The sequence below is a fragment of the Schistocerca piceifrons genome, chromosome 2 (genome assembly GCF_021461385.2).
Source record: "Schistocerca piceifrons isolate TAMUIC-IGC-003096 chromosome 2, iqSchPice1.1, whole genome shotgun sequence".
Taxonomy (NCBI): domain Eukaryota; kingdom Metazoa; phylum Arthropoda; class Insecta; order Orthoptera; family Acrididae; genus Schistocerca; species Schistocerca piceifrons.
The window spans coordinates 727,022,611-727,042,265 of NC_060139.1; the positions used below are offsets into that span (position 1 = coordinate 727,022,611).

Consider the following 19,655-nt stretch of genomic DNA (forward strand, 5'->3'; position numbering starts at 1 on the left):
CCTACTTGGTCATCAAGATTAAGGTTCTCCATAATACTTTAAGTGAAGTTTTTCCGAGTGTACGTGTGTGTGTGTGTGTGTGTGTGTGTGTGTGTGTGTGTGTGTGTGTGTGTGTACAGCAAAGTAATTAGTGCCCTTGCTAAAATATCCAGACAGATGTGATTGAAACTGTTAGAACTAAAAAATGCATAAAATATCATTTTCCCTATGATTACAATGTAAATATCATTTTTCCCTATAATTGCAATGTAGTTCACATACTATTGCAATTGCTGATGCTGGGCAGGGGGGAGTCAAATCAGGCATTTATCATCAGACTTTCTACAACCATAGTCAACAGAAGTATCTTGAGGAGACACAGCTCAGGAAGGTGGCATGGCAAAACATGGTAGCACTCCTCTTGTTAAACGAACTGCAACAGAATGAATGCTGATGAGCGTGGGATAAGAATTGTGCGGTTTGTGTATACCCCAGCAAAATGTGGTGGATGACAACGTGAGCCACATGACGTTGCGTGGGTGAGCTGCTGAGAGCATGGCCGGGGGTGTTGCCTTGTCAGAGAAGAACAAGAGATTGCTCAAGTGGTGGTTTGGCATGCCTCACATCTGGGAAGTGTGGCCGTCTAAGTCCTCCTCTGGCGAAAGTGACCAGTGAGGATGATGGGGGCTGGTTTCCAGTCTATGCAGCCTGTCGTCTGCTGCTACAGATGGAGGCAATGGAAGTAGTCGCCACTACAGTAACACATTCCCATTTTCACTTGCATTCACCTAACCGATCATTGGGCCTACTGAATCATGAAGAACGGATTTTTTTTTTTTATTAATGTTAAATCATGATGTTAAAATGTGCTATTAAAATCCTAACTCGACTATAGGATAAAAATTTACAAAACAGCTTAAGAAAGGGTGGCTGGTTGATCACTAGAGGCTAGATTTTTATGCAGTATCAACACATAAAATATATACATATTTATGTAGTGGAAATGGGTAAAATCTGTAAGAAAATACATAATATCAGGAAAATATTGTATTAAATATTTAACAAAAAACAGTAATTGTAACTGCCTACTACGTTGCTTAGTGTACAACTAAACATACCAGAAACATGAAATGTCTACTAAGTGGGGACATTTTCCATAACTTAATTTTTTTTATTTTTAAAGTCTGTGCTGAAATTTTGCTGGTGAGATGTTCATTGGAGTGTATTTTCTCCCCCACTGAGAATATTACAGGTATTAGCAAATTTGAGTAATCATGGATTTCTTACCTGGCATTTGACATTCTCAACAACTTAAAAGAGATTACTGCAAAGGTAATTCGATAGAATTTTCTTAATTATGCTGTGGAAGCTGAACGAGCTATGGATGTATGCCAGAGTATTTTCAATTTTAAGTTCAGTGAAAGCATTTTGTGAATCTTGCAATGAAACTCTCAGAAATGAATCAGTCAGAGATTTCATGGCTTAGAAATGTTCATCAGGTCAGGCGGCAATAGTAGATCTTTCGGAAAACCTTTATTGATGTATGAAATTATTGTATTTACTTCAGGGAAGCTGATGCACACTTCTTCACTGATACATTTCACTGCATGAGCTAGACACATGAAGTGGATTAAATATGGATGCACAGTGTATGCATAGCACAGTAGCCGTTTTCAGCATTTGGGCCACAGCATCTGAATACATGATGGGAACTTTTTTCCTGAGTGACCTTGGACCACAGCACTTTAAGATAGCCATTCACAAAACAACCTACTGTTAAATGTTTTGTGCGTTCCAACACTTTGCATGACTTTGAGAGGTCTTCTCCATTGAGTTTGTCAACAATGAGTTGACCAATGGAACATCCACACCCATTGTTTTGACAATGAATGTTGATATGCGGTGGTCACATATATACACCACCATAGATTTTTCAGGGCCTCCTAGTAATGAGATTCTAAATAGTTTTCCCTTAATGTCCAATCACCAGGAATCTGTTGCCTGCAATACTTTAGAAATGCTTGGTATTCCAGCACTTGAAGTTATACAATGGAATCTATGCAGCAACCATAGTAGAGCACATACAATGGAACAATTTATTTGCAGAGTTTCCTTTTGAGGTGACTGCACTACTTTGTTCTTAGTGTGCACTTTACTGTGTATTGAGTGTTGAGAGGGTGCAGAAGTTTGTAGCAATTTCCCATAATTTTAGTAAACACAACAGATCCACTTAAAAGACACTTTAGTTATGGGGTAACTTTTTGATTCCACAACTGTAGAAATCATGTGGTTTTGGGGCAAAGAACATGTCAAGCCATGTTTGGGGTACATTTTTATCTGGAAAGGAAGTTCCTTGAAGGTTGTTTGACAGAGAGCCAGAAAGGTGAAAATCTGAGGGTGCCAGAACAGCTGAATAAGATGATTGTGGAATGATTGCCCCACCCAACTCCTGTATAGTGTTTTTTTTGTCAGTCTAGCAGAATGCAGGCAGGCATTATATCGTGAAGTAGCATCAGTTCACGCAGTCTTCCTGGCCATTGTTCTTGGATTGAGTCTGCAAGATGTTTCAGTTGTTGACAGTAAATGTCAATGATTATGTTTACATCATAAGGAAGAAATTTGTAGTACACTACACCATCACTGTTCTACTAGATGTGTAACATTATCTTTGTAGATGTATACAGATCTTTGTTCAGTGAGCTTTGTTTGGGCTCAAACATTCCTTTCTTTTCCTTACACTGACATAAAGACACCATTTCTTGTCACATGTAATAATACCGAATAGGAATGGCTGGTGTTGTTCACAAGCCAATTAATGATGAGCAAGCAGAGATGCACATATGGCAACCTGCAAAATTTTCGTGATTTTAGCTTAAGAGTATGTGGTACCCATACACCCGATTTTTGAACCTTTTCCACTGCATGTAAATGTTGCATAGTGATGGAATGATCACATTTCATCACATTCTGCCAATTCTCGAGTACACTGACATGGATCATTGTGGATTAATGTGTTTAAACAATATTCATCAAACCCCGAAGGTCTTCCTGAATGTACGGATTCACTAATGCCAAAGCAATCCTCCTTAAGGGGGGTAGGACGTCAAACGGACCGACTTGGAGCAGGAGAGGCACAACAGGACATTACAATTTCCACTGTCTGTACTTGTACAAATAAATTCATAAAACTTTGTCAGGTTGACCAGGAAGGATTCAGAATTCACACTCATAGCAGTGGAAGCTCAAAAACATAACAAAATAAATTCTTTTTCGTGTGAAATTTCATAATTTTTTCACTTACTATTGGCTGTATTTGTTGCTGTAGGTACACTTTTCTTCATAAGTAAGAGATTCTTGCATGAATTTTGCACAACACACGAACCATTCTTACAGGTGTATGAAACTCTAGAATTTTCCAACTCAATTAAAAACTGTGGTAAAAATTGAGATAGTTAACTAAAAAATTTGAGTTTTTTATAAACATGAAGTTTAAAAGGTAACAGCTCATTCATTTTTTCATAAATTAAATAAATTCTAGAGTTCCATACACCTGTAAGTATGGTTTGTATGCTGTGCAGAATTCTTCGAAGTATCTCTCTTACTTATGAAGAAAAGCGTACCTGTATCAAGAAATCCAGCCAATGGTAAGAGAAAAAGTGGTGAAATTTCACCTGTAAAAAAAATTATTTTGTTATGTTTTTGAACTTCCACTGCTAAGAGTGTGAATCCATAATCCTTCCTGGTCATGCTGACAAAGTTTCATGAATTTATTTGTAAAAGTATAGACAGTGGAAATTAAAATGTCCTGTGGTGCCCCTTCTACTCCACGTCGGCCCATTTGATGTCCTGCTTCCCTTAAAATCAGAAAACAATTTTCTCACCTTGCTCAGTCCAGTGGCATTATTGCCATACACAGTGCAAATATTTATGGCTGCCTCCACTGCTGTCTTCCCTCTATTTAACTCAAACTGAAGAATATGTCACAAATGTTCCAATTTTTCTACTTGGCATCACATTTTCTTGTGTCCACAGCTCTAAGCACTATCTCCAAATGACAAAATGGCAATATGTAAAATAGCAACAGTGAACTACAAATAAAAATGACAATCAATAAATAAAGCAATAGAAATCAGAATACCAACATGCAAAACAAAACAAAACAAAACTATGGACTTATGCACCAAACTAATATATGTTGCTGAAGTTAGGAGTTCACAGAGCAACTGACTTGCTTATTGCATGCTTGTCAGCCCATTTGATGTCCTGCTTCCCTTAAAATCAGAAAACAATTTTCTCACCTTGCTCAGTCCAGTGGCATTATCGCCATACACAGTGCAAATATTTATGGCTGCCTCCACTGCTGTCTTCCTTCTATTTAACTCAAACTGAAGAATATGTCACAAATGTTCCAATTTTTCCACTTGGCATCACATTTTCTTGCGTCCACGGCTCCAAGCACTATCTCCAAATGACAAAATGGCAATATGTAAAATAGCAACAGTGAACTACAAATAAAAATGACAATCAATAAATAAAGCAATAGAAATCAGAATACCAACATGCAAAACAAAACAAAACAAAACTATGGACTTATGCACCAAACTAATATATGTTGCTGAAGTTGGGAGTTCACAGAGCAACTGACCTGCTTATTGCATGCTTGCAAAGAACAATCTCTCCATCAGTAGTGAAAGCATCATCTCTCATAACCCAACATCTTAACTTAGATGATAATTTTAATGCAATAGATGGCAGCATGATCAAAAACAGTCATGAACACGAAAGAAGTACACCTTTTCAGCACAGACTGCTTTCAGACATGTAGGAAAAGAGTCAGTGAGGTTCTGGAAGGTTCTGACTGACCCAAATGCCGTAGCCAGATGCAGGTTTCACAGTTGAGGATGCAGGGTCTCACAAATCTCAATAGGATTTAGGTGGTTAGGTGAGTACAGTAATCTCATCCTGGTGCTCTTCAGACCACACACACACACACACACACACACACACACACACACACACACACACACACACACATGGCAAGCTGTGTGATATGATGCATTGTGCTGCTGGTAGATGCCATGTTACTGAGAAAAAACTGCTTGATGGAGTGGACGTGGTCCCCAAGGTGCATATTTATGTTGACCCATTGTGCTGTCCAGAATGTTGAGACCACTGCAGGAATGCCATGAAAACATTCTCTGGACCATAACGCTCCCTCCTCCAGCCTGGACCCTTCCGACAATTGTTGCAGCACATCTGCTTTCAGACATTTCACGCCACTGGAGCATAAAATGTTATTCATCTGAAAAGGCCATCTATAGCCTCAACACCCAGTTGTGATATTGGCATGCAAATTCCAGCCTTCATTGCAGATGAACAGCAGTCAGCATGGGTGCATGAACCAGGTGCCTACTGGGAAGGCTCGTATACAGCAACATTCAGTGAATGGTCTTTGAGGAGATATTGTTGGTAGCCCCTTGGTTCACCTGGGCAGGTCAGTTGCTCAACAGTTGCACATCTGCTAACTTATACACATCTCCGCAGCCGTCATTGACCTCTGTCATCTAAGGCCATGGTGGACCACAATTTCACTGGTGCCAGTTTTGGGTTATGCCATTTTACCACAGGTAGTATACTTTAACCACAGCAGCACACAAACAATTTACAGATTTTGCCATTTCGAGAATTCTAAATGCTTTCGTCTTTGGCAAGTAGGCCAATGATCCTTTGAGACACTGGATAAATCACTCCATTTCTGCATTATAATAACTGCATTATTTTCCACAACCCCCCCCTCCGCCGGACACACTTTATATACCCTCCATTGCTAGTGCTGTAGTGCTTCCACCTGCTGTCTGTGAGTGGTTACTGTGTGCTGATGTTTTACATAGGTGGTGGTACGTTAATATGACTGGACCGTGTACATTTTAAACTTTTCTTGGAGAATGCACTCACTAGTTCTGAATTGGTAGAAAGTCCTTTACTATACACCACAGTGACTATTACAATGCTAAACACAGTACTGTTATTGGACATACTTTGCCTTTGAGAACTGAAACAGAAGTAATATATTTGGTTTCCCAGGTAAGTGCAGTATGACCTCTGCTGTTCTTAATCCATATAGGCGTAAACGATTTACGAGACAAAATGAGCCCCCTCAGATTGTCTGCAATGATGCTTTCATTTACTATTCAGTAAACTTGTCAGAAGATCAGTACTGATTACAAAATGATTTTCACAAGATAATGCATGGTGTGAAAAGTAGTATTGTTCTGAGGAAGGTGATCCAAGACTACGTTTTATTGGCACAACACTTAGAAGGTAAATAATCTACTACAGAGACTGCCTACACTATGCTTGTCTGCCCTCTTCTAAAGTATTGCTGTGTGGTATAAGATCCTTACCGTATAGCACTGATGAAGGAGATTGAAAATGTTCACAGAAGGGAAGCTCATTTTGTATTATAATAAAATAGGCAGAGAGTGTCAAGGCTATGATAGTGAGGTAATCATTTTTTTCTTTCCTCTTTTTTTTGCGCCGAGATGTTTCGTGAAATTTAAGTCAGCAACTTTCTCCCAAAGCAGAGTACAGCCCTAGGATCAGAAAAGATTCCTTATTCGATGCTCCAACACATGCCAGAGAAGGGACAAATTCATCTATTGTACACCTTAAATAAAGTATAGACCATCCAAATCTGTAACACAGAAATAAAGACTGCTTGGATCTTACCAATATATAAAATGGAAAACGCACATTAGTGTGCTTTATCATACAGGCCTATCACACTTTTATCATTTGTTTATAAAAATTTAATGGATGATTAAATACAAAATAGAATTGTGGATTGAGAATCGAAGAGCACTGCCCCTTGGACAAACTGGTCTTAGAGAGGATAGCAGCACAACTGAATGCAGGTATCATTAGTCACTGACATGCACATTAATTAGAGTGACAATTAATATCTGCTAGCAGTGTATAAGCCTATGGATATTGTGATAGTGTTTTTATGCCCGTATTGATAAATAAGTTGAAGACCCATGAACTCTCCCATTCGTTCACAAGCTACACCAACTGTTATCCAATTGAAACTAGGTTATTACAAGAAACAATGAAACAGCAGCACAACAAGAACAAACAAATGTTTATCACAAGAATCAGTGTTGTCGCCATTCTTGTTCAATCTATTTACGTCAGATCTACATTCATTGTTTCACCCAAGTCTACAAATACAGCAGTATGCAGATGATTTATGTATTTGAATTCATGGCGACAGTTTTACTGAGTGCCAGCAGCAGATGGCTAACATTACAATAGTGTTCAATGAATGGCTGAATGAGAATTGCTTGATATATCACCTCATAACAAAAACAAAATGTGGGTAATAGAATGTAGTCACATTAAATCAGGTGATGCTGAGGGAATTAGTTTAGGAAATGAGAAACTTAAAGTAGTAGATGAATTTTGCTGTTTGGGAAGCAAAATAACTGATGATGGTCAAAATGGAGAGGATATAAAATGTAGACTGGCAATGGCAAGGAAAATCTTTCTGAAGAAGAGAAATTTGTTAACATCGAGTATAGATTTAAGTGTGAAGAAGTCCTTTCTGAAAGTATTTGTGTGGCATGTAGCCATTATGGAAGTAAAACATGGACGATAAATAGTTTAGGCAAGAAGAGAACAGAAGCTTTCAAAATGTGGTGCTACAGAAGAATGCAGAAGATCAGATGGGTAGATCATGTAACTAATGAGATTATACTGAATAGAATTGGGGAGAGGAGGAATTTGTGGCACAACTTGACTAGAAGGAGGGATCGGTTGGTAGGAGACATTCTGAGGCATCAAGGGATCACCAATTTAGTATTGGAGGAAAGTGTTGAGGGTAAAAATCGTAGAGGGAGACCAAGGGATGAATACACTAAGCTGATTCAGAAGGATGTAGGTTGCAGTAGTTACTCAGAGATGAAGAACCTTGCTCAGGATAGGGTGGAATGGAGAGCTGCACCAAACCAGTCTCTGGACTGAAGACCATAACAACATAAAAACAACAACAACATTGCCTTATAAATTTATAAATCAGCTGCGTGCATATTTACGAGACATAGCTTAACAAAATAATAAACCTAAGATTAGAACCCTTTATATTCCCAGTCAAAAGAGTGGTCAGGTACTTAGGGCTTTACATCATTCATAAGCTAACATGGTCACATCACATTCATCATGCAATTCATAATGTGAAGGTGCCATAGATATCCTTCACACTGTGAAAGGAAGCATACTCAAGAATGTGCATTAACATATATCAATTGCTAAAATGACCTTTCATGGATTATGGATGCATCTGTTATGGTTCAGCAACACAAAAATAAACTAGAGGAACTCAATAAGTGCCAGTATAAAGCTATCAGAGTCTGCATTGGAGCATTCAAATTGACCGCAACTAACACTTTGAAGGTGGAAGTAAATGAAATGTCATTAGAACTATGCAGGAAATACATCACTGTTAAATTCCTCTTGAAATGTTTTTACATCATAAATGACAATTTGTTAACAAAGATTAGAGATCTCACTACAAAGTGCTATGCAGGGTGGTATCGAAATAAGAGGAAACTACAACTCTTAGCACAATTTTACTCCAATATTTCATCTTTCCATGAATATGTCACAACTTCCCTAAATACAAGCAGCTTCAGCATGCCCTATGCATATGCTAACACCTTAGTGAAGCAAGACACACAAGTTCGCCTTCCATTCAATCAAGGTTCACTGAATGAGAAAATTTTAGCTGAGAGCCTAGCAGTAAGTTTGTCCTCAAGACAGATCTGCACAAATGTGTCTAAATAAAAATGAAAGAGCGTTGGTAGCTGGCAGGACTAATCAAGGAGACAAATTCAAGCTCTCTGAAGTTGCATCCATATTCACTGCAGAACTCATGGTAATTTTAGAGGGACTTGTATATTCATAGAGGCGCAAGAAGAAACAATCATAATTTTATCAAAATCACACTTTGCATTGATGCTGTTAAAATGCTATGTTGTCAATATCACAAATTATCCAGTATTTTACAGTATACTTTGAAGAGTCAAAGAAACTGGTACACTTGCCTAATATCGTGTAGGGCCCCCTCAAGCAAGCAGAAGTGCTGCAACACGGTGTGGCATGGACTCAAATAATGTCTGAAGTAGTGCTGAAACGAACTGACATCATTAAACCTGCAGGCCTGTCCATAAATCCGTAAGAGTACGAGGGATCGAGATCTCTTCTGAACACCACGTTCCAAGGCATCCCAGATACGCTCAATAATGTTCATGTCTGGGGAGTTTGGGTGCTAGCAGAAGTGTTTAAACTCAGGAAAGTGTTCCTGGAGCCACTCTGTAACAATTATATATGTGTGGGGTGTTGCATTATCCTGCTGGAATTGTCCAAGTCCGTCAAGCCCGTCAGAATGCACAACGGACATGAATGAATGCAGGTGATCAGACAGGATGCTTACATATATGTGACCTGTCAGAGTCATATCTAGACATATCAGGATCCTATATCCCTCCACCTGCACACACACCACACCATTACAGAGCCTCCACCAGCTTGAACAGTCCCCTGTTGACTTGCAGGATCCATGGATTCATGAGGTCATATCGATACACGTACATGTCCATCCACTCGATAGAATTTGAAATGAGACTCGTGTGACCAGAAAACATATTTCCAGGCATCAACAGTCCAATGTCGGTGTTGACAGGCCCAGGCAAGATGTAAAGACTTGTGTCATGCAGTTATCAAGGGTACACGAATGGGCCTTCAGCTTCGAAAGCCCATATTGATGATGTTTCGTTGAATGGTTCACAAGCTGACACTTGTTGATGGCCCAGCTTTGAAATCTGCAGCAATTTGTGGAAGGGTTGCACTTCTGTCACACTGAATGATTCTCTTCAGTCGTTGTTGGTCCCGTTCTTGCAGGATCTTTTTCTGGCCGCAGTAATGCCAGAGGTTTGATGCTTTACTGGATTCCTGATATTCACAGTACGCTCATGAAATGGTTGTATGGGAAAATCCCCATTTCATCACTACCTCAGAGATGCTGTGTCCCATCGCTCATGCCGCAACTACAACACCACATTCAAACTCACTTAAATCTCGATAATCTGCCATTGTAGCAGCAGTAACTGATCTAACAACTGCACCAGACACTTTTTGTCTTATGTAGGCATTGCCGACCACAGCACGGTATTCTGCCTGTGTACATACCTTCGCATTTGAATATGCATGCCTATACCAGTTTCTTTGTTGCTTCAGTGTAGAAGCAGTGCAGGAGCTTATCACATAAATAAGATGATCATCATGTGCAGGTAAAAGTGCAAAGTGAAGTAAGGGGAAATAAAAAAGTAGGTACCCTGGCTAAGAAAGTTGTATACATTGGTTCACTGAAATGTGACAAAGTGCAACCTGACTATATTCTTCACACCATAAGGCAGTGGTCATAAAACTTCTTCACGCAAGAGGGGTGGCACCTTGGATCACATATGTACCAGTCTTAATAATTGGTAACCTCTCTCAGCTCGCAAGTACTGATCATTCAGAACACATCACGTTGACTGTTCTGTTTGAAATTGCTGATTGCTACCACCCTCAGTGACTCCAAAGTTGTGACATTGTAATTGCCTGATGTTGTTGTGTTTTCTGTATGAGCAGGTGATTACTTGATTAATCACAGTAATTGTATGTATATTTAATGGTAAAAATATTTACTTGATATTTCGAATGTAATTTTTCTTCTACTCGTTTCATTGTGTTACAACACCCTTAATTTAATTTCATATTCCTTGCTACAAATATGTACAGCTTTTGAAGATGATCATCTCTTTAATAGGCATTCTCAAATCCTTGTTACTTGTGTGTGAAAATGTATTCCATAGCATCTGATTGGAATGAGTGACATACGCCCAAGAGCTGTACCTATTGACGGACAAACAAAGAAACATTACCCCTCTGACTTATCTAACTCCACAGTGGTCTTGCTACTTACCCCTCTGCCCCTGAGGTATGTGGCCAATTCCACTAAGCACAGGGCTGAATTCACCAATGTTGATTAAAACTAAGCACATATTAAAATATTTTCTTTCTATCTATTTTTGTTTTTTACTGGGCAGGAAAACCTACATTTTAGAAGCTCTTCACTCTACTTGGTGTTTTTGGATTTGGCTGTTAGTTGCTGGAAGCATATTATTATACAGTAAGTCAGAACCACAGGGTGCACAAATACTCGATCCAGGCTGCATGTGGCCTGTGGGATACAGTTTGATGATCTTGCCATAAGGACTATAAGTGGGGCCAGATGGAATGAAAATCTCCAGTCTTACAAAACTAAAGGGAGACCTTATACCAAAGTAATACTTGATCTCCTGTCCCCTCCTTGGTATCAAAATTGGAGTTACAGTTGACACTTTATATGGCAACGGCACAACTTACTTCAGTCACAGGAAATTCCGGCTACGTCTCCACCACCTCAGCATGGACACATCACCTTCATGCGAATGTGTCAGCGTGGAAGATGTTAATCACATTTTCTTCAGCTGCCACAGAGGTATCAAGAAACTACAAAACTCTTACTGCATCTGATGACCTCTGGAAATGCTTCACCCAAAAATTAAAACCCTTTGAGCAACAGAAGACACAGAAGAGTATAAGCTGCTATATCATTTTATAACAGAATGTCAAATAAGAATATACGAACAGAAATTTTTTTACATTATATGGTAGACATGCGAATTTTCTTAGATCATTGACTTAAATTCAGTTTAAATGGATGTAACAGCCAACTGTTTTATGACCTAAGGTTGGCTGTAAGAGCGATTCCCAAAAGCCATTAAAAAAAACCTTTTTCTCCTCAGAAATATTTTGTTGGCTCCCACCTACAAAGGAAGAAATGGCCATTTTAATTAAGTACAAGAAATCAGAACTCACAATGAAAGATTTAGGCATTCATTTTTCCCATGTGATTTTGACAGTGAAACAGTTGAAAAATACAATACTGCAGTGTCTGTGTTGGTAAGGAGCATTGCATCATACTTCTTACCAACTAAGGCACTGCAATATCATATATATTGGCCAGTTCCAGGCTAGTTACTTTTAACCAAAATTCCTCACCTGTACAGGAATTACATGATGGTTAGGAGTGGAGGTTGTAGACAGTGGACAATGACATGGGATTTTGGGTCTGGCCGTGAGTTGTGCTCAGATAGCTGAAGCGGTTAAGGCACCCCTTGCATGGAGTGGAAAATCGGGGTCTGAGTCCCAGTTCGGAGCAAATTTTTATTGTTGTCATTCCGTTATACAGTTGAAGGTTGTCCGTATTTTCAACTGTGAATACTTTCATGTATGCATGCACCAATACCACAACTAGATATCCACTGAGTGGTGACTAGTGGCCTTTAAAGAAGAATTTTATGCTCCATTGAACAGATGGCTGCTACCATGTATGGTGTGAAACATCTGAAACCAAACACCCTGCAATGTTTGTTGGAAGGTTCCAGGGCATAGGAGGGTTCATTATGGTCTGAGGAATGTTTTCATGACATTCCTTTGGTAAACTCACTGGATTAACACAAGTTCATATCTTTCCTTGGGAATTGTGTGAACCCCTTCATGCATTTTTTTTCTTCGGTATGATTGCTTCTACCAGCAGGTCAATGTAACATGTCACACAGCTTGCAGTTTAGGTGTGTGGTTTGCAGAGCACCAGGATTTGTTTGCTGTACTCCCCTAGCCACAAAACTCCCATTAAAGAATCTGTGTGACCACCTTTGTCGAGATGTGTGTGGCATCGATCCTCAACTGTAATTGCAGCACTAGAATCGGCCTGGCTTCACATCCCTTCCGTAGACTCTCTTCCTGCACGTATTATAGTGGTTTGTGCTGCAAAAAGTGGGTATTTAGTCTTTTGACATGTGGTCACATTAATGTGACAGGACAGTGTATTTTTGACCCATAGTTTCCTTGCAGTCGTTTGAGTACAATTGAATAAAAAAAGTGCAGACCAAATATGTGGTGTTACACATTTCCATGCAGCAAGTGAAACATTTTCCAACAAAGTATCTCAACTCTCAGCTTTTTGCTTTAGTTGAATTAGAGCTAGATGTGGACAAGTTATTTTGTGTGGCAGGGTGAAGAAGCCTGCCATAAAGAGTCCACGGCAAATGATTGTGGCCATGAGTCTCAACAATGAATCACAGTGTGTAGTAAGCTTCACACACATACACCCATGATACACATACAATATTTACACTTGTTGGAAACATATTACTTGCCATGGGATGTCCCTTCAAACACCATTTCAATATGGAACAGTAATATTCATGCCTCCAGACTACTTTCCTGGCATAAACTGCTTATGTCACCTAAGTTATATGAAAATAATGATATTCACTTACTTATTGTTGTTCTATGAATTTTATTCATAGCCCCCAAACAAAATACACCACACCAGTCAAGTTGCCTAGCTGTAGATATTTAATGCTGCATGTGTGAAGCCAGGGCACATGGCTAGTACTTGTCTAAGAGAGTGGCCTACACAGACTGAAGGGAAGTATGAAAAATGGTAAAACAAGCAATAATGTGTAATTAAAATATGTAAAATACATTTAATTATACTTAAATATGTAAAATTATGTAACAATAAAGTGAAATAAATCAATGTTGGCACTGTAACTTGGGAATATTTACACTTCTCTTGTGTGTAGGAGTGAAGGAAAGGGCTATGTAATTACATAGAAATCTGAGGTCTACTGATCTTAAAAAGTCATGCCATATTGCTATTGTTGTCTGCTAAAACAAAGAACTGATCAGTTGGTAAACTACCCTCTATCCTTTTGTCTGACTCTGTGCCAGAAGTGCTAACATTTTAGGGCCCTGCCATGGAATCAGGAAGCCATGTATCATTGGACTGTGCATGGCATATTTGAAGAGGGCATTTGCTAGTATGTGGTGGTGCTCTCTAGTGCTGAAATTTGAAGTTTCAAAACTTGTTTCTTGTGTTGTTGTAAGTGAATGATTGCAACTGAAGGTAGATAGTGGTGTGTGCTTTGTTTTGTGGTTTGGAATTGGTAGTAATTGTCTTGGATATGAGAAAGAAATCAATAGCCAATTCATGGAATGTTGCTGTGTGTGATGATGTGACCAGCACCACTAAGTTTTTGCACCTGTATGGCTTGCCGGCTGTATTTATGTAGGCCTAGTGTCATGTGTGGGGCATACACATCAAGTTGACTAAACTTACTGCTTGATTCCGTTATAGTTCAGTTTATTTTGAAGGAGTATATGAATTAATTTGTGTTAACTTTTCTCTTTCTTTTTTTTATTTGAATGGTGGCTTTTTGGCTAAACCTGAGTAGTCATCTGGACTGAAGGAATGTCGGCAGTGTTAACTGGGGACTGTAGTACCACCTCTTGCAGATTAAGCACAAACTATTGTCACAAACCAAAAGAAATAGTGGCTCTTTTAGTAGATGTGCTAATTGGCATGGTACAAAACAGGATGTGGTGACAGACTTATGTGTGGCATGGACCAAGGTCTAGGTAAGGTTGGAATATTACAGTTTGGCTTTGAGTTGGCAGAGCTAACTAATATGAATCCAAGAAAACTGGCAGTGATGATATGATGATAGATGGATATGTAGTGTAGTGTAAAGTCTAGGTTAGTTTTGGATGTGACAGTTTGGTTGTCCACTCACAGCGACTGCTTTTAAAATGATCTTTTCAAAAATGTGGTGGGGTATTTTCAGTATTTCCCAGTTTCTGGGGTGGTGGGTGGGGAGGAAAGTAAAAGTACAGCTTAAATTTTATAGAACATCCCATTTTGTACTAGTTGTACCTAGGCACACTTTGCTGCATCTCAGTCTGCTTAAATGGTAAAGAAAGAAAACAGTAAACATGCATTTGTAATATATATGAGAACTAAAACTATGTCCTTGTCTCCTTCTCTTGCCTTTCTCTGTCCATTTCTCCCTCCCCTTTCTTTATCCATCTCCTCCTCCCCCCTCTCTCCGTCCATCATCACCTCCTCCCCCTCTCTCTGTCCATCTTCATCTTCTCCTCCCCCCTCCTTCTCTCTCAATCTCCTCCTGTCTCCTCCTACTTGTTTTCTATGTCCTTTTCTTCCCACCCCTTTGTCCATCTCCCCCCTCCTCTCCGACCTTGAGCCATGTTTATTACTATAGCAAATTCAAATTCTGTAGTATTCTTATAATCATAAACCAATAAGCCATAAATACAATTTTCCTGTTTGCTAACATCGTGTAGCTAATGTATATTTTATATACCTGTATCTGTATACTAAAAAGTATATACATGTGTCTAAACTTTTACTACAGGAACATATAAAATTTTGTAGGTACATTTTGAATTTTTTGATAACATTGTTTTCCATTTAAAATAAATAATTTATTTTTGTATTATTTGTATTAAAAATATACATACATTAAAGAATTAGGTCCATAAAAATACACCTATATTAGAATTCAGTCAAGAATTTTTGGAGATTAATGGTTTTGAGCAAAACTTCAAAGAAGTCCTTGAAGAACTGACAGATATTTGAGATTTTGAAGAAACAAACATCTACATTTGTATTTATATACGAACTGTAAATGTTTACAATTGCAAATCCCAAATTTTTTTTGACCAAATGCTTTGAAATTTTGATTGTTGCAATGGAAAACTGGCATTTTATATACCTATTTTTAAATATATATAATATATAATGTTTTAAGTGGGAAATGTTGCTACAAAATATGTCAAAAAGTTTACGTATATAAGAAATAGGTACCTAAAAACACACCTGTATTAGACTGCAATGAAATGGAAATTAGCATATGGCATCGTTGGCCAGGAGGCCCCAATACGGGGAAGTTCGGCCACCAAGTGCAAGTCTTATTTCATTCAACACCACATTGGGCGACGTGCGCGCTGGTGATGAGGTTGAAATAATGATGAGGACAACACAACACCCAGTCCACAAGTGGATAAAATCTCCAACTCGGCTTGGAATTGATCCCAGGCCTGCTTGTATGGGAGGCGAGCACATTAACACCCAGCTAAGCAGGCGGATGTTAGAATGCAATGTTGGGTCAAAATTTCAAAGTAATCAGTCAAGACTTCCTTTCATTGACAAAACACTTGAAGAAGCAAGAAATTTGCTAAAGAGACTGACTACATACACTTGTACGTCCTCTGCTAGAGTATTGCTGCACATCATGGGACTCTCACCAGGCAGGACTGATGGCCATCGAACAACTTTGAAAAAGGGCAGCTTGTTATGTATTATCTTTAAATAAAGGAGAGAGTGTCGTAGATATGATATGCAAGCTGGGGTGGCAATCATTAAACCAAGCATTTTTCATCACTGCAAAATCTTTTCACTAAATTTCTCCTCCAAGTATAAAAAGAGTTTGTTGCTCCACCTAAAGATTCTGGGTGTTCATTTCTCTCTTATGCTATTCAAGTGTGGAGCAGTCAAGAAATAGTCTGAATGTGGTTCTGTGAACCCTCTGCAAGACATGTTATTGTGAATTGCAGAGTAATGATGTAGATGATTGTGCAATAGATGCTATTTTCTCACCAGTTCTGTCATCTTGTCAGATCAGACAACATAACCCTTTCCCAGTTACTATACTGTAGTTCTCTTAAAATGCAATTTACAGTGCAGGTGCTGTATGACAATTTTATTATTTAAATTAGTCTCTTTTAACTGGCTCTCTTTCACTTCTGTTTCAGTTTTGTGTGTGTGTGGGGGGGGGGGGGGGGGGGGAGACAGAGAGAGAGAGAGAGAGAGAGAGAGAGAGAGAGAGAGAGAGAGAATTTTGATTGATAAGAACATTTTTAATGTTTTGTTTGGTTTAATAAGTATGTCGTGTTAATGTAGCTTAGTGGTTCGCGATTCAGTTGTGTATGCAAACTGATGTTAGTGAAACTATGTATGATTTTGTGGTTTACTTGTTAATAGTGTTTACTTATGGTTGGTGGATATTGTTAAGTTTGTTCTAGCTATGCAAGTCAGTTGAAATTTTTGATACCAATTCTGGCACCAAGTTTTGGTTTTTCAGAGTTTATTCTAGCTATAGGCCTATAAGTCATGAGACATCTTCAACATCAGTTTTCACAGCAAGTTTTGGTGTAATGGTGTCATACAATTCATTCTGGCTATATAGACCAATTAGAGTTTTCAATACATGCATGTATTGGGCTATGAATTCATTTGTTTTGTTTCTTCCCATCCAAAACTCCTTAATACTCACAGGTATCCCATTAGTGCCATGCTCTTCTTCATATTATTATGATTAGATTGTGTATTTGATTTCATTCTGTTATCTGTACTGAATCTTTGAAGTTATGGTTGCCATATTGGATAGAGGTGATATGACTGTGTCCACCATCTGGATGATGTCACAGGTGAAAGGTCATGCCCAGCATCTGATATTCTGTTATTTCCCACTTCTTCCACCATTAAGATCCTGTACCTCAACAGTGAGGGTAAAGTATGTAAGAGGACAGCACATTGCATGGCCTGATTTAGAATAAACACTTCTTTGGCTGCTAAATGCGCTAAATCATATCCACACATACTCTTGTACCAAGGTAGCCAGTAGGATGACACCTCCTTCCCCAGCCTTTGCAGAAGCAGTAGGGAGTCTTGGATATTCTGGATTCTACTCAGTACATTCGCTAAATTGATTTAAGTGCTGTTACAGAGTCAGAGCAGACAAGGAGTTTCTCAGTGTGGATACATCCCATCTGCTTCAGAGCCCTCAAATTGCAAACAACTCTATATCAAAAACAGCAACAGGGTGACGGAATAAATCTTGAGGACAAACTGAAGGAAAACTACTGAGAAGCAAACAGTATCCCCTCTGTTCCACCTCCTAATGATGTCACTGTTGATGGGATATTAAACTCTACTTTCCCTTCCTGTCTTTTCTTACTACACTGTCAAAGTTTTGAAAAATATGAGCTGAATTTGGAAACAAGTATTTTACAGTATGTAGTACTTCCTTAAATCCAATCTTATTTCTCAGTCTGCATACAGTTTCTGTAGCATCTATAGCTGAGCAGTCTGGTTGTGCAATGCTGTAATCTGCACTAACTTTAGCTGACAAGCAAGGACTGTGGTACTACCCTACAGTTTCATTGCTACGGAATAAAGCCACTTCAGAATTAACTATTAAGCTATAAAACAAAAAAATCTAGATCAAAGATCAAAGCATGAGGTAGGACCATGCCCTGCTGTCAGGCTGCCGTGTCATGTTCCGCCCTGTAGCATAATTGAATGTGACATGGACGGGCACCTTCCAGTCATAATTTATGAAATTTTACTGCCTGTTTTCTATAAGGAATGCCCTATCACATGAAATTCTCTTTCAGGAAAGTACTTCTTCACTTGCAGCTGATCCAGTTAGAATGAAAAAGTAATATTTACATCAGAGATTCCTGCATGGAAAGAGGAAAATTCATGTATTTTATTGTTTTCAAACTGATTAGTCACATAAAACCAATTAAATGTGAAGTATTCTGTAAGAAGTGATGTTTTATGCTTAGTCGCAAGTTTCTGTAGTAGGTTTTCCAATTTATGATAAGGCACTATGTTGGTGGACTGAAGATAATGCTCAAGTTGTTCCTATGATGATGCAAATAACATAAAAGATGTTCACTGTACAGCAAGTATTAAGAATAAAGTACCTAACAATTGGGACACTGATCCTTTTTAACATTACTTCATTCTGTAATAAATTTGTTTTCTTTAACTTTTTGCAGGCAGTATATGGAGAAAGGGTTTCACTGAGTGTGTTTGGGCTCTATACTTTCTTAGCAGGAATTTCTGCTTTGACACAGACTATGAAGACCGAAGAAATCGAGAAAGTTGGAAGAGGTAAAAACAGGTTTGTAGCATCACAATTTACTTACCCTCATTTAAGCACAATGATATCTGCTAAAGATGGTAATGATTATTCTTTTCTTTGACCTTTACAGTTACGAGTTGGGTAATTCCACACATCAGATGAAGGATGATGGATATCATGATGTGTAATACCTCACTTCCCCAAAACATTGTATTACACAGTTAATTCTCTAAAGAGTGGACTAAAAATGCTGATCAGCAAATGTAAGAAAAGTGCGCTGAATGGACAGGATATTGATGCAGCCAACTGACTGTGGGATTGATGAAGTTACTGACTGAAAGTGGTGCAAATGATTTTTGCAAGTCAGATTATCTAGTCGCCTTAACAGTATTTGCAGACACTGACAACTGGAAGAAATGGAACAAATCTTAGACCATACGATAATTTTGCACAATAAATCTATTTATTTACTAAATTGTATACTTGCCTTTTTTATTCACTAATTATGCTTAAAATACACTAATCTTGGAGAATGGCAAAGGAGACACTGATCAGTGTGCCAGCAATAAGGGATTAAGACTGCATTAAGGTGGAATACACTTAGGTCACAAGTTTGTTATGATATTTCTATTAGTACTTGCTTTGTTATGATATTTCTATTAGTACGTGTTATGTTAGCAAGATGGTGATGAGTGGGTACTCAACCATGCACTGCGACAACAGCATGATACTCATCTCCTGCATACTTAACCATCCACTGTGATGACAGCACATGATGCTCATCTCCTGACT

At 38.6% G+C, this 19,655-nt stretch overlaps 1 protein-coding gene across 4 annotated transcripts in view; it reads left to right on the plus strand.

Annotated features, from left to right (window-relative positions):
* The window catches only part of LOC124777261 (organic cation transporter protein-like), a 320,726-nt gene extending 301,383 nt beyond the window's left edge, over window positions 1-19,343 (plus strand). For all 4 annotated transcript variants that reach the window (XM_047252588.1, XM_047252589.1, XM_047252590.1 and 1 more), the window contains 2 exons: window positions 18,778-18,902; window positions 18,994-19,343. In XM_047252588.1, the coding sequence (XP_047108544.1) occupies window positions 18,778-18,902; window positions 18,994-19,051 (183 nt within the window). In that variant the 3' untranslated portion in view covers window positions 19,052-19,343. The remainder of the gene's footprint in view (window positions 1-18,777; window positions 18,903-18,993) is intronic.
* The last annotated feature ends 312 nt before the right edge of the window (window positions 19,344-19,655 follow it).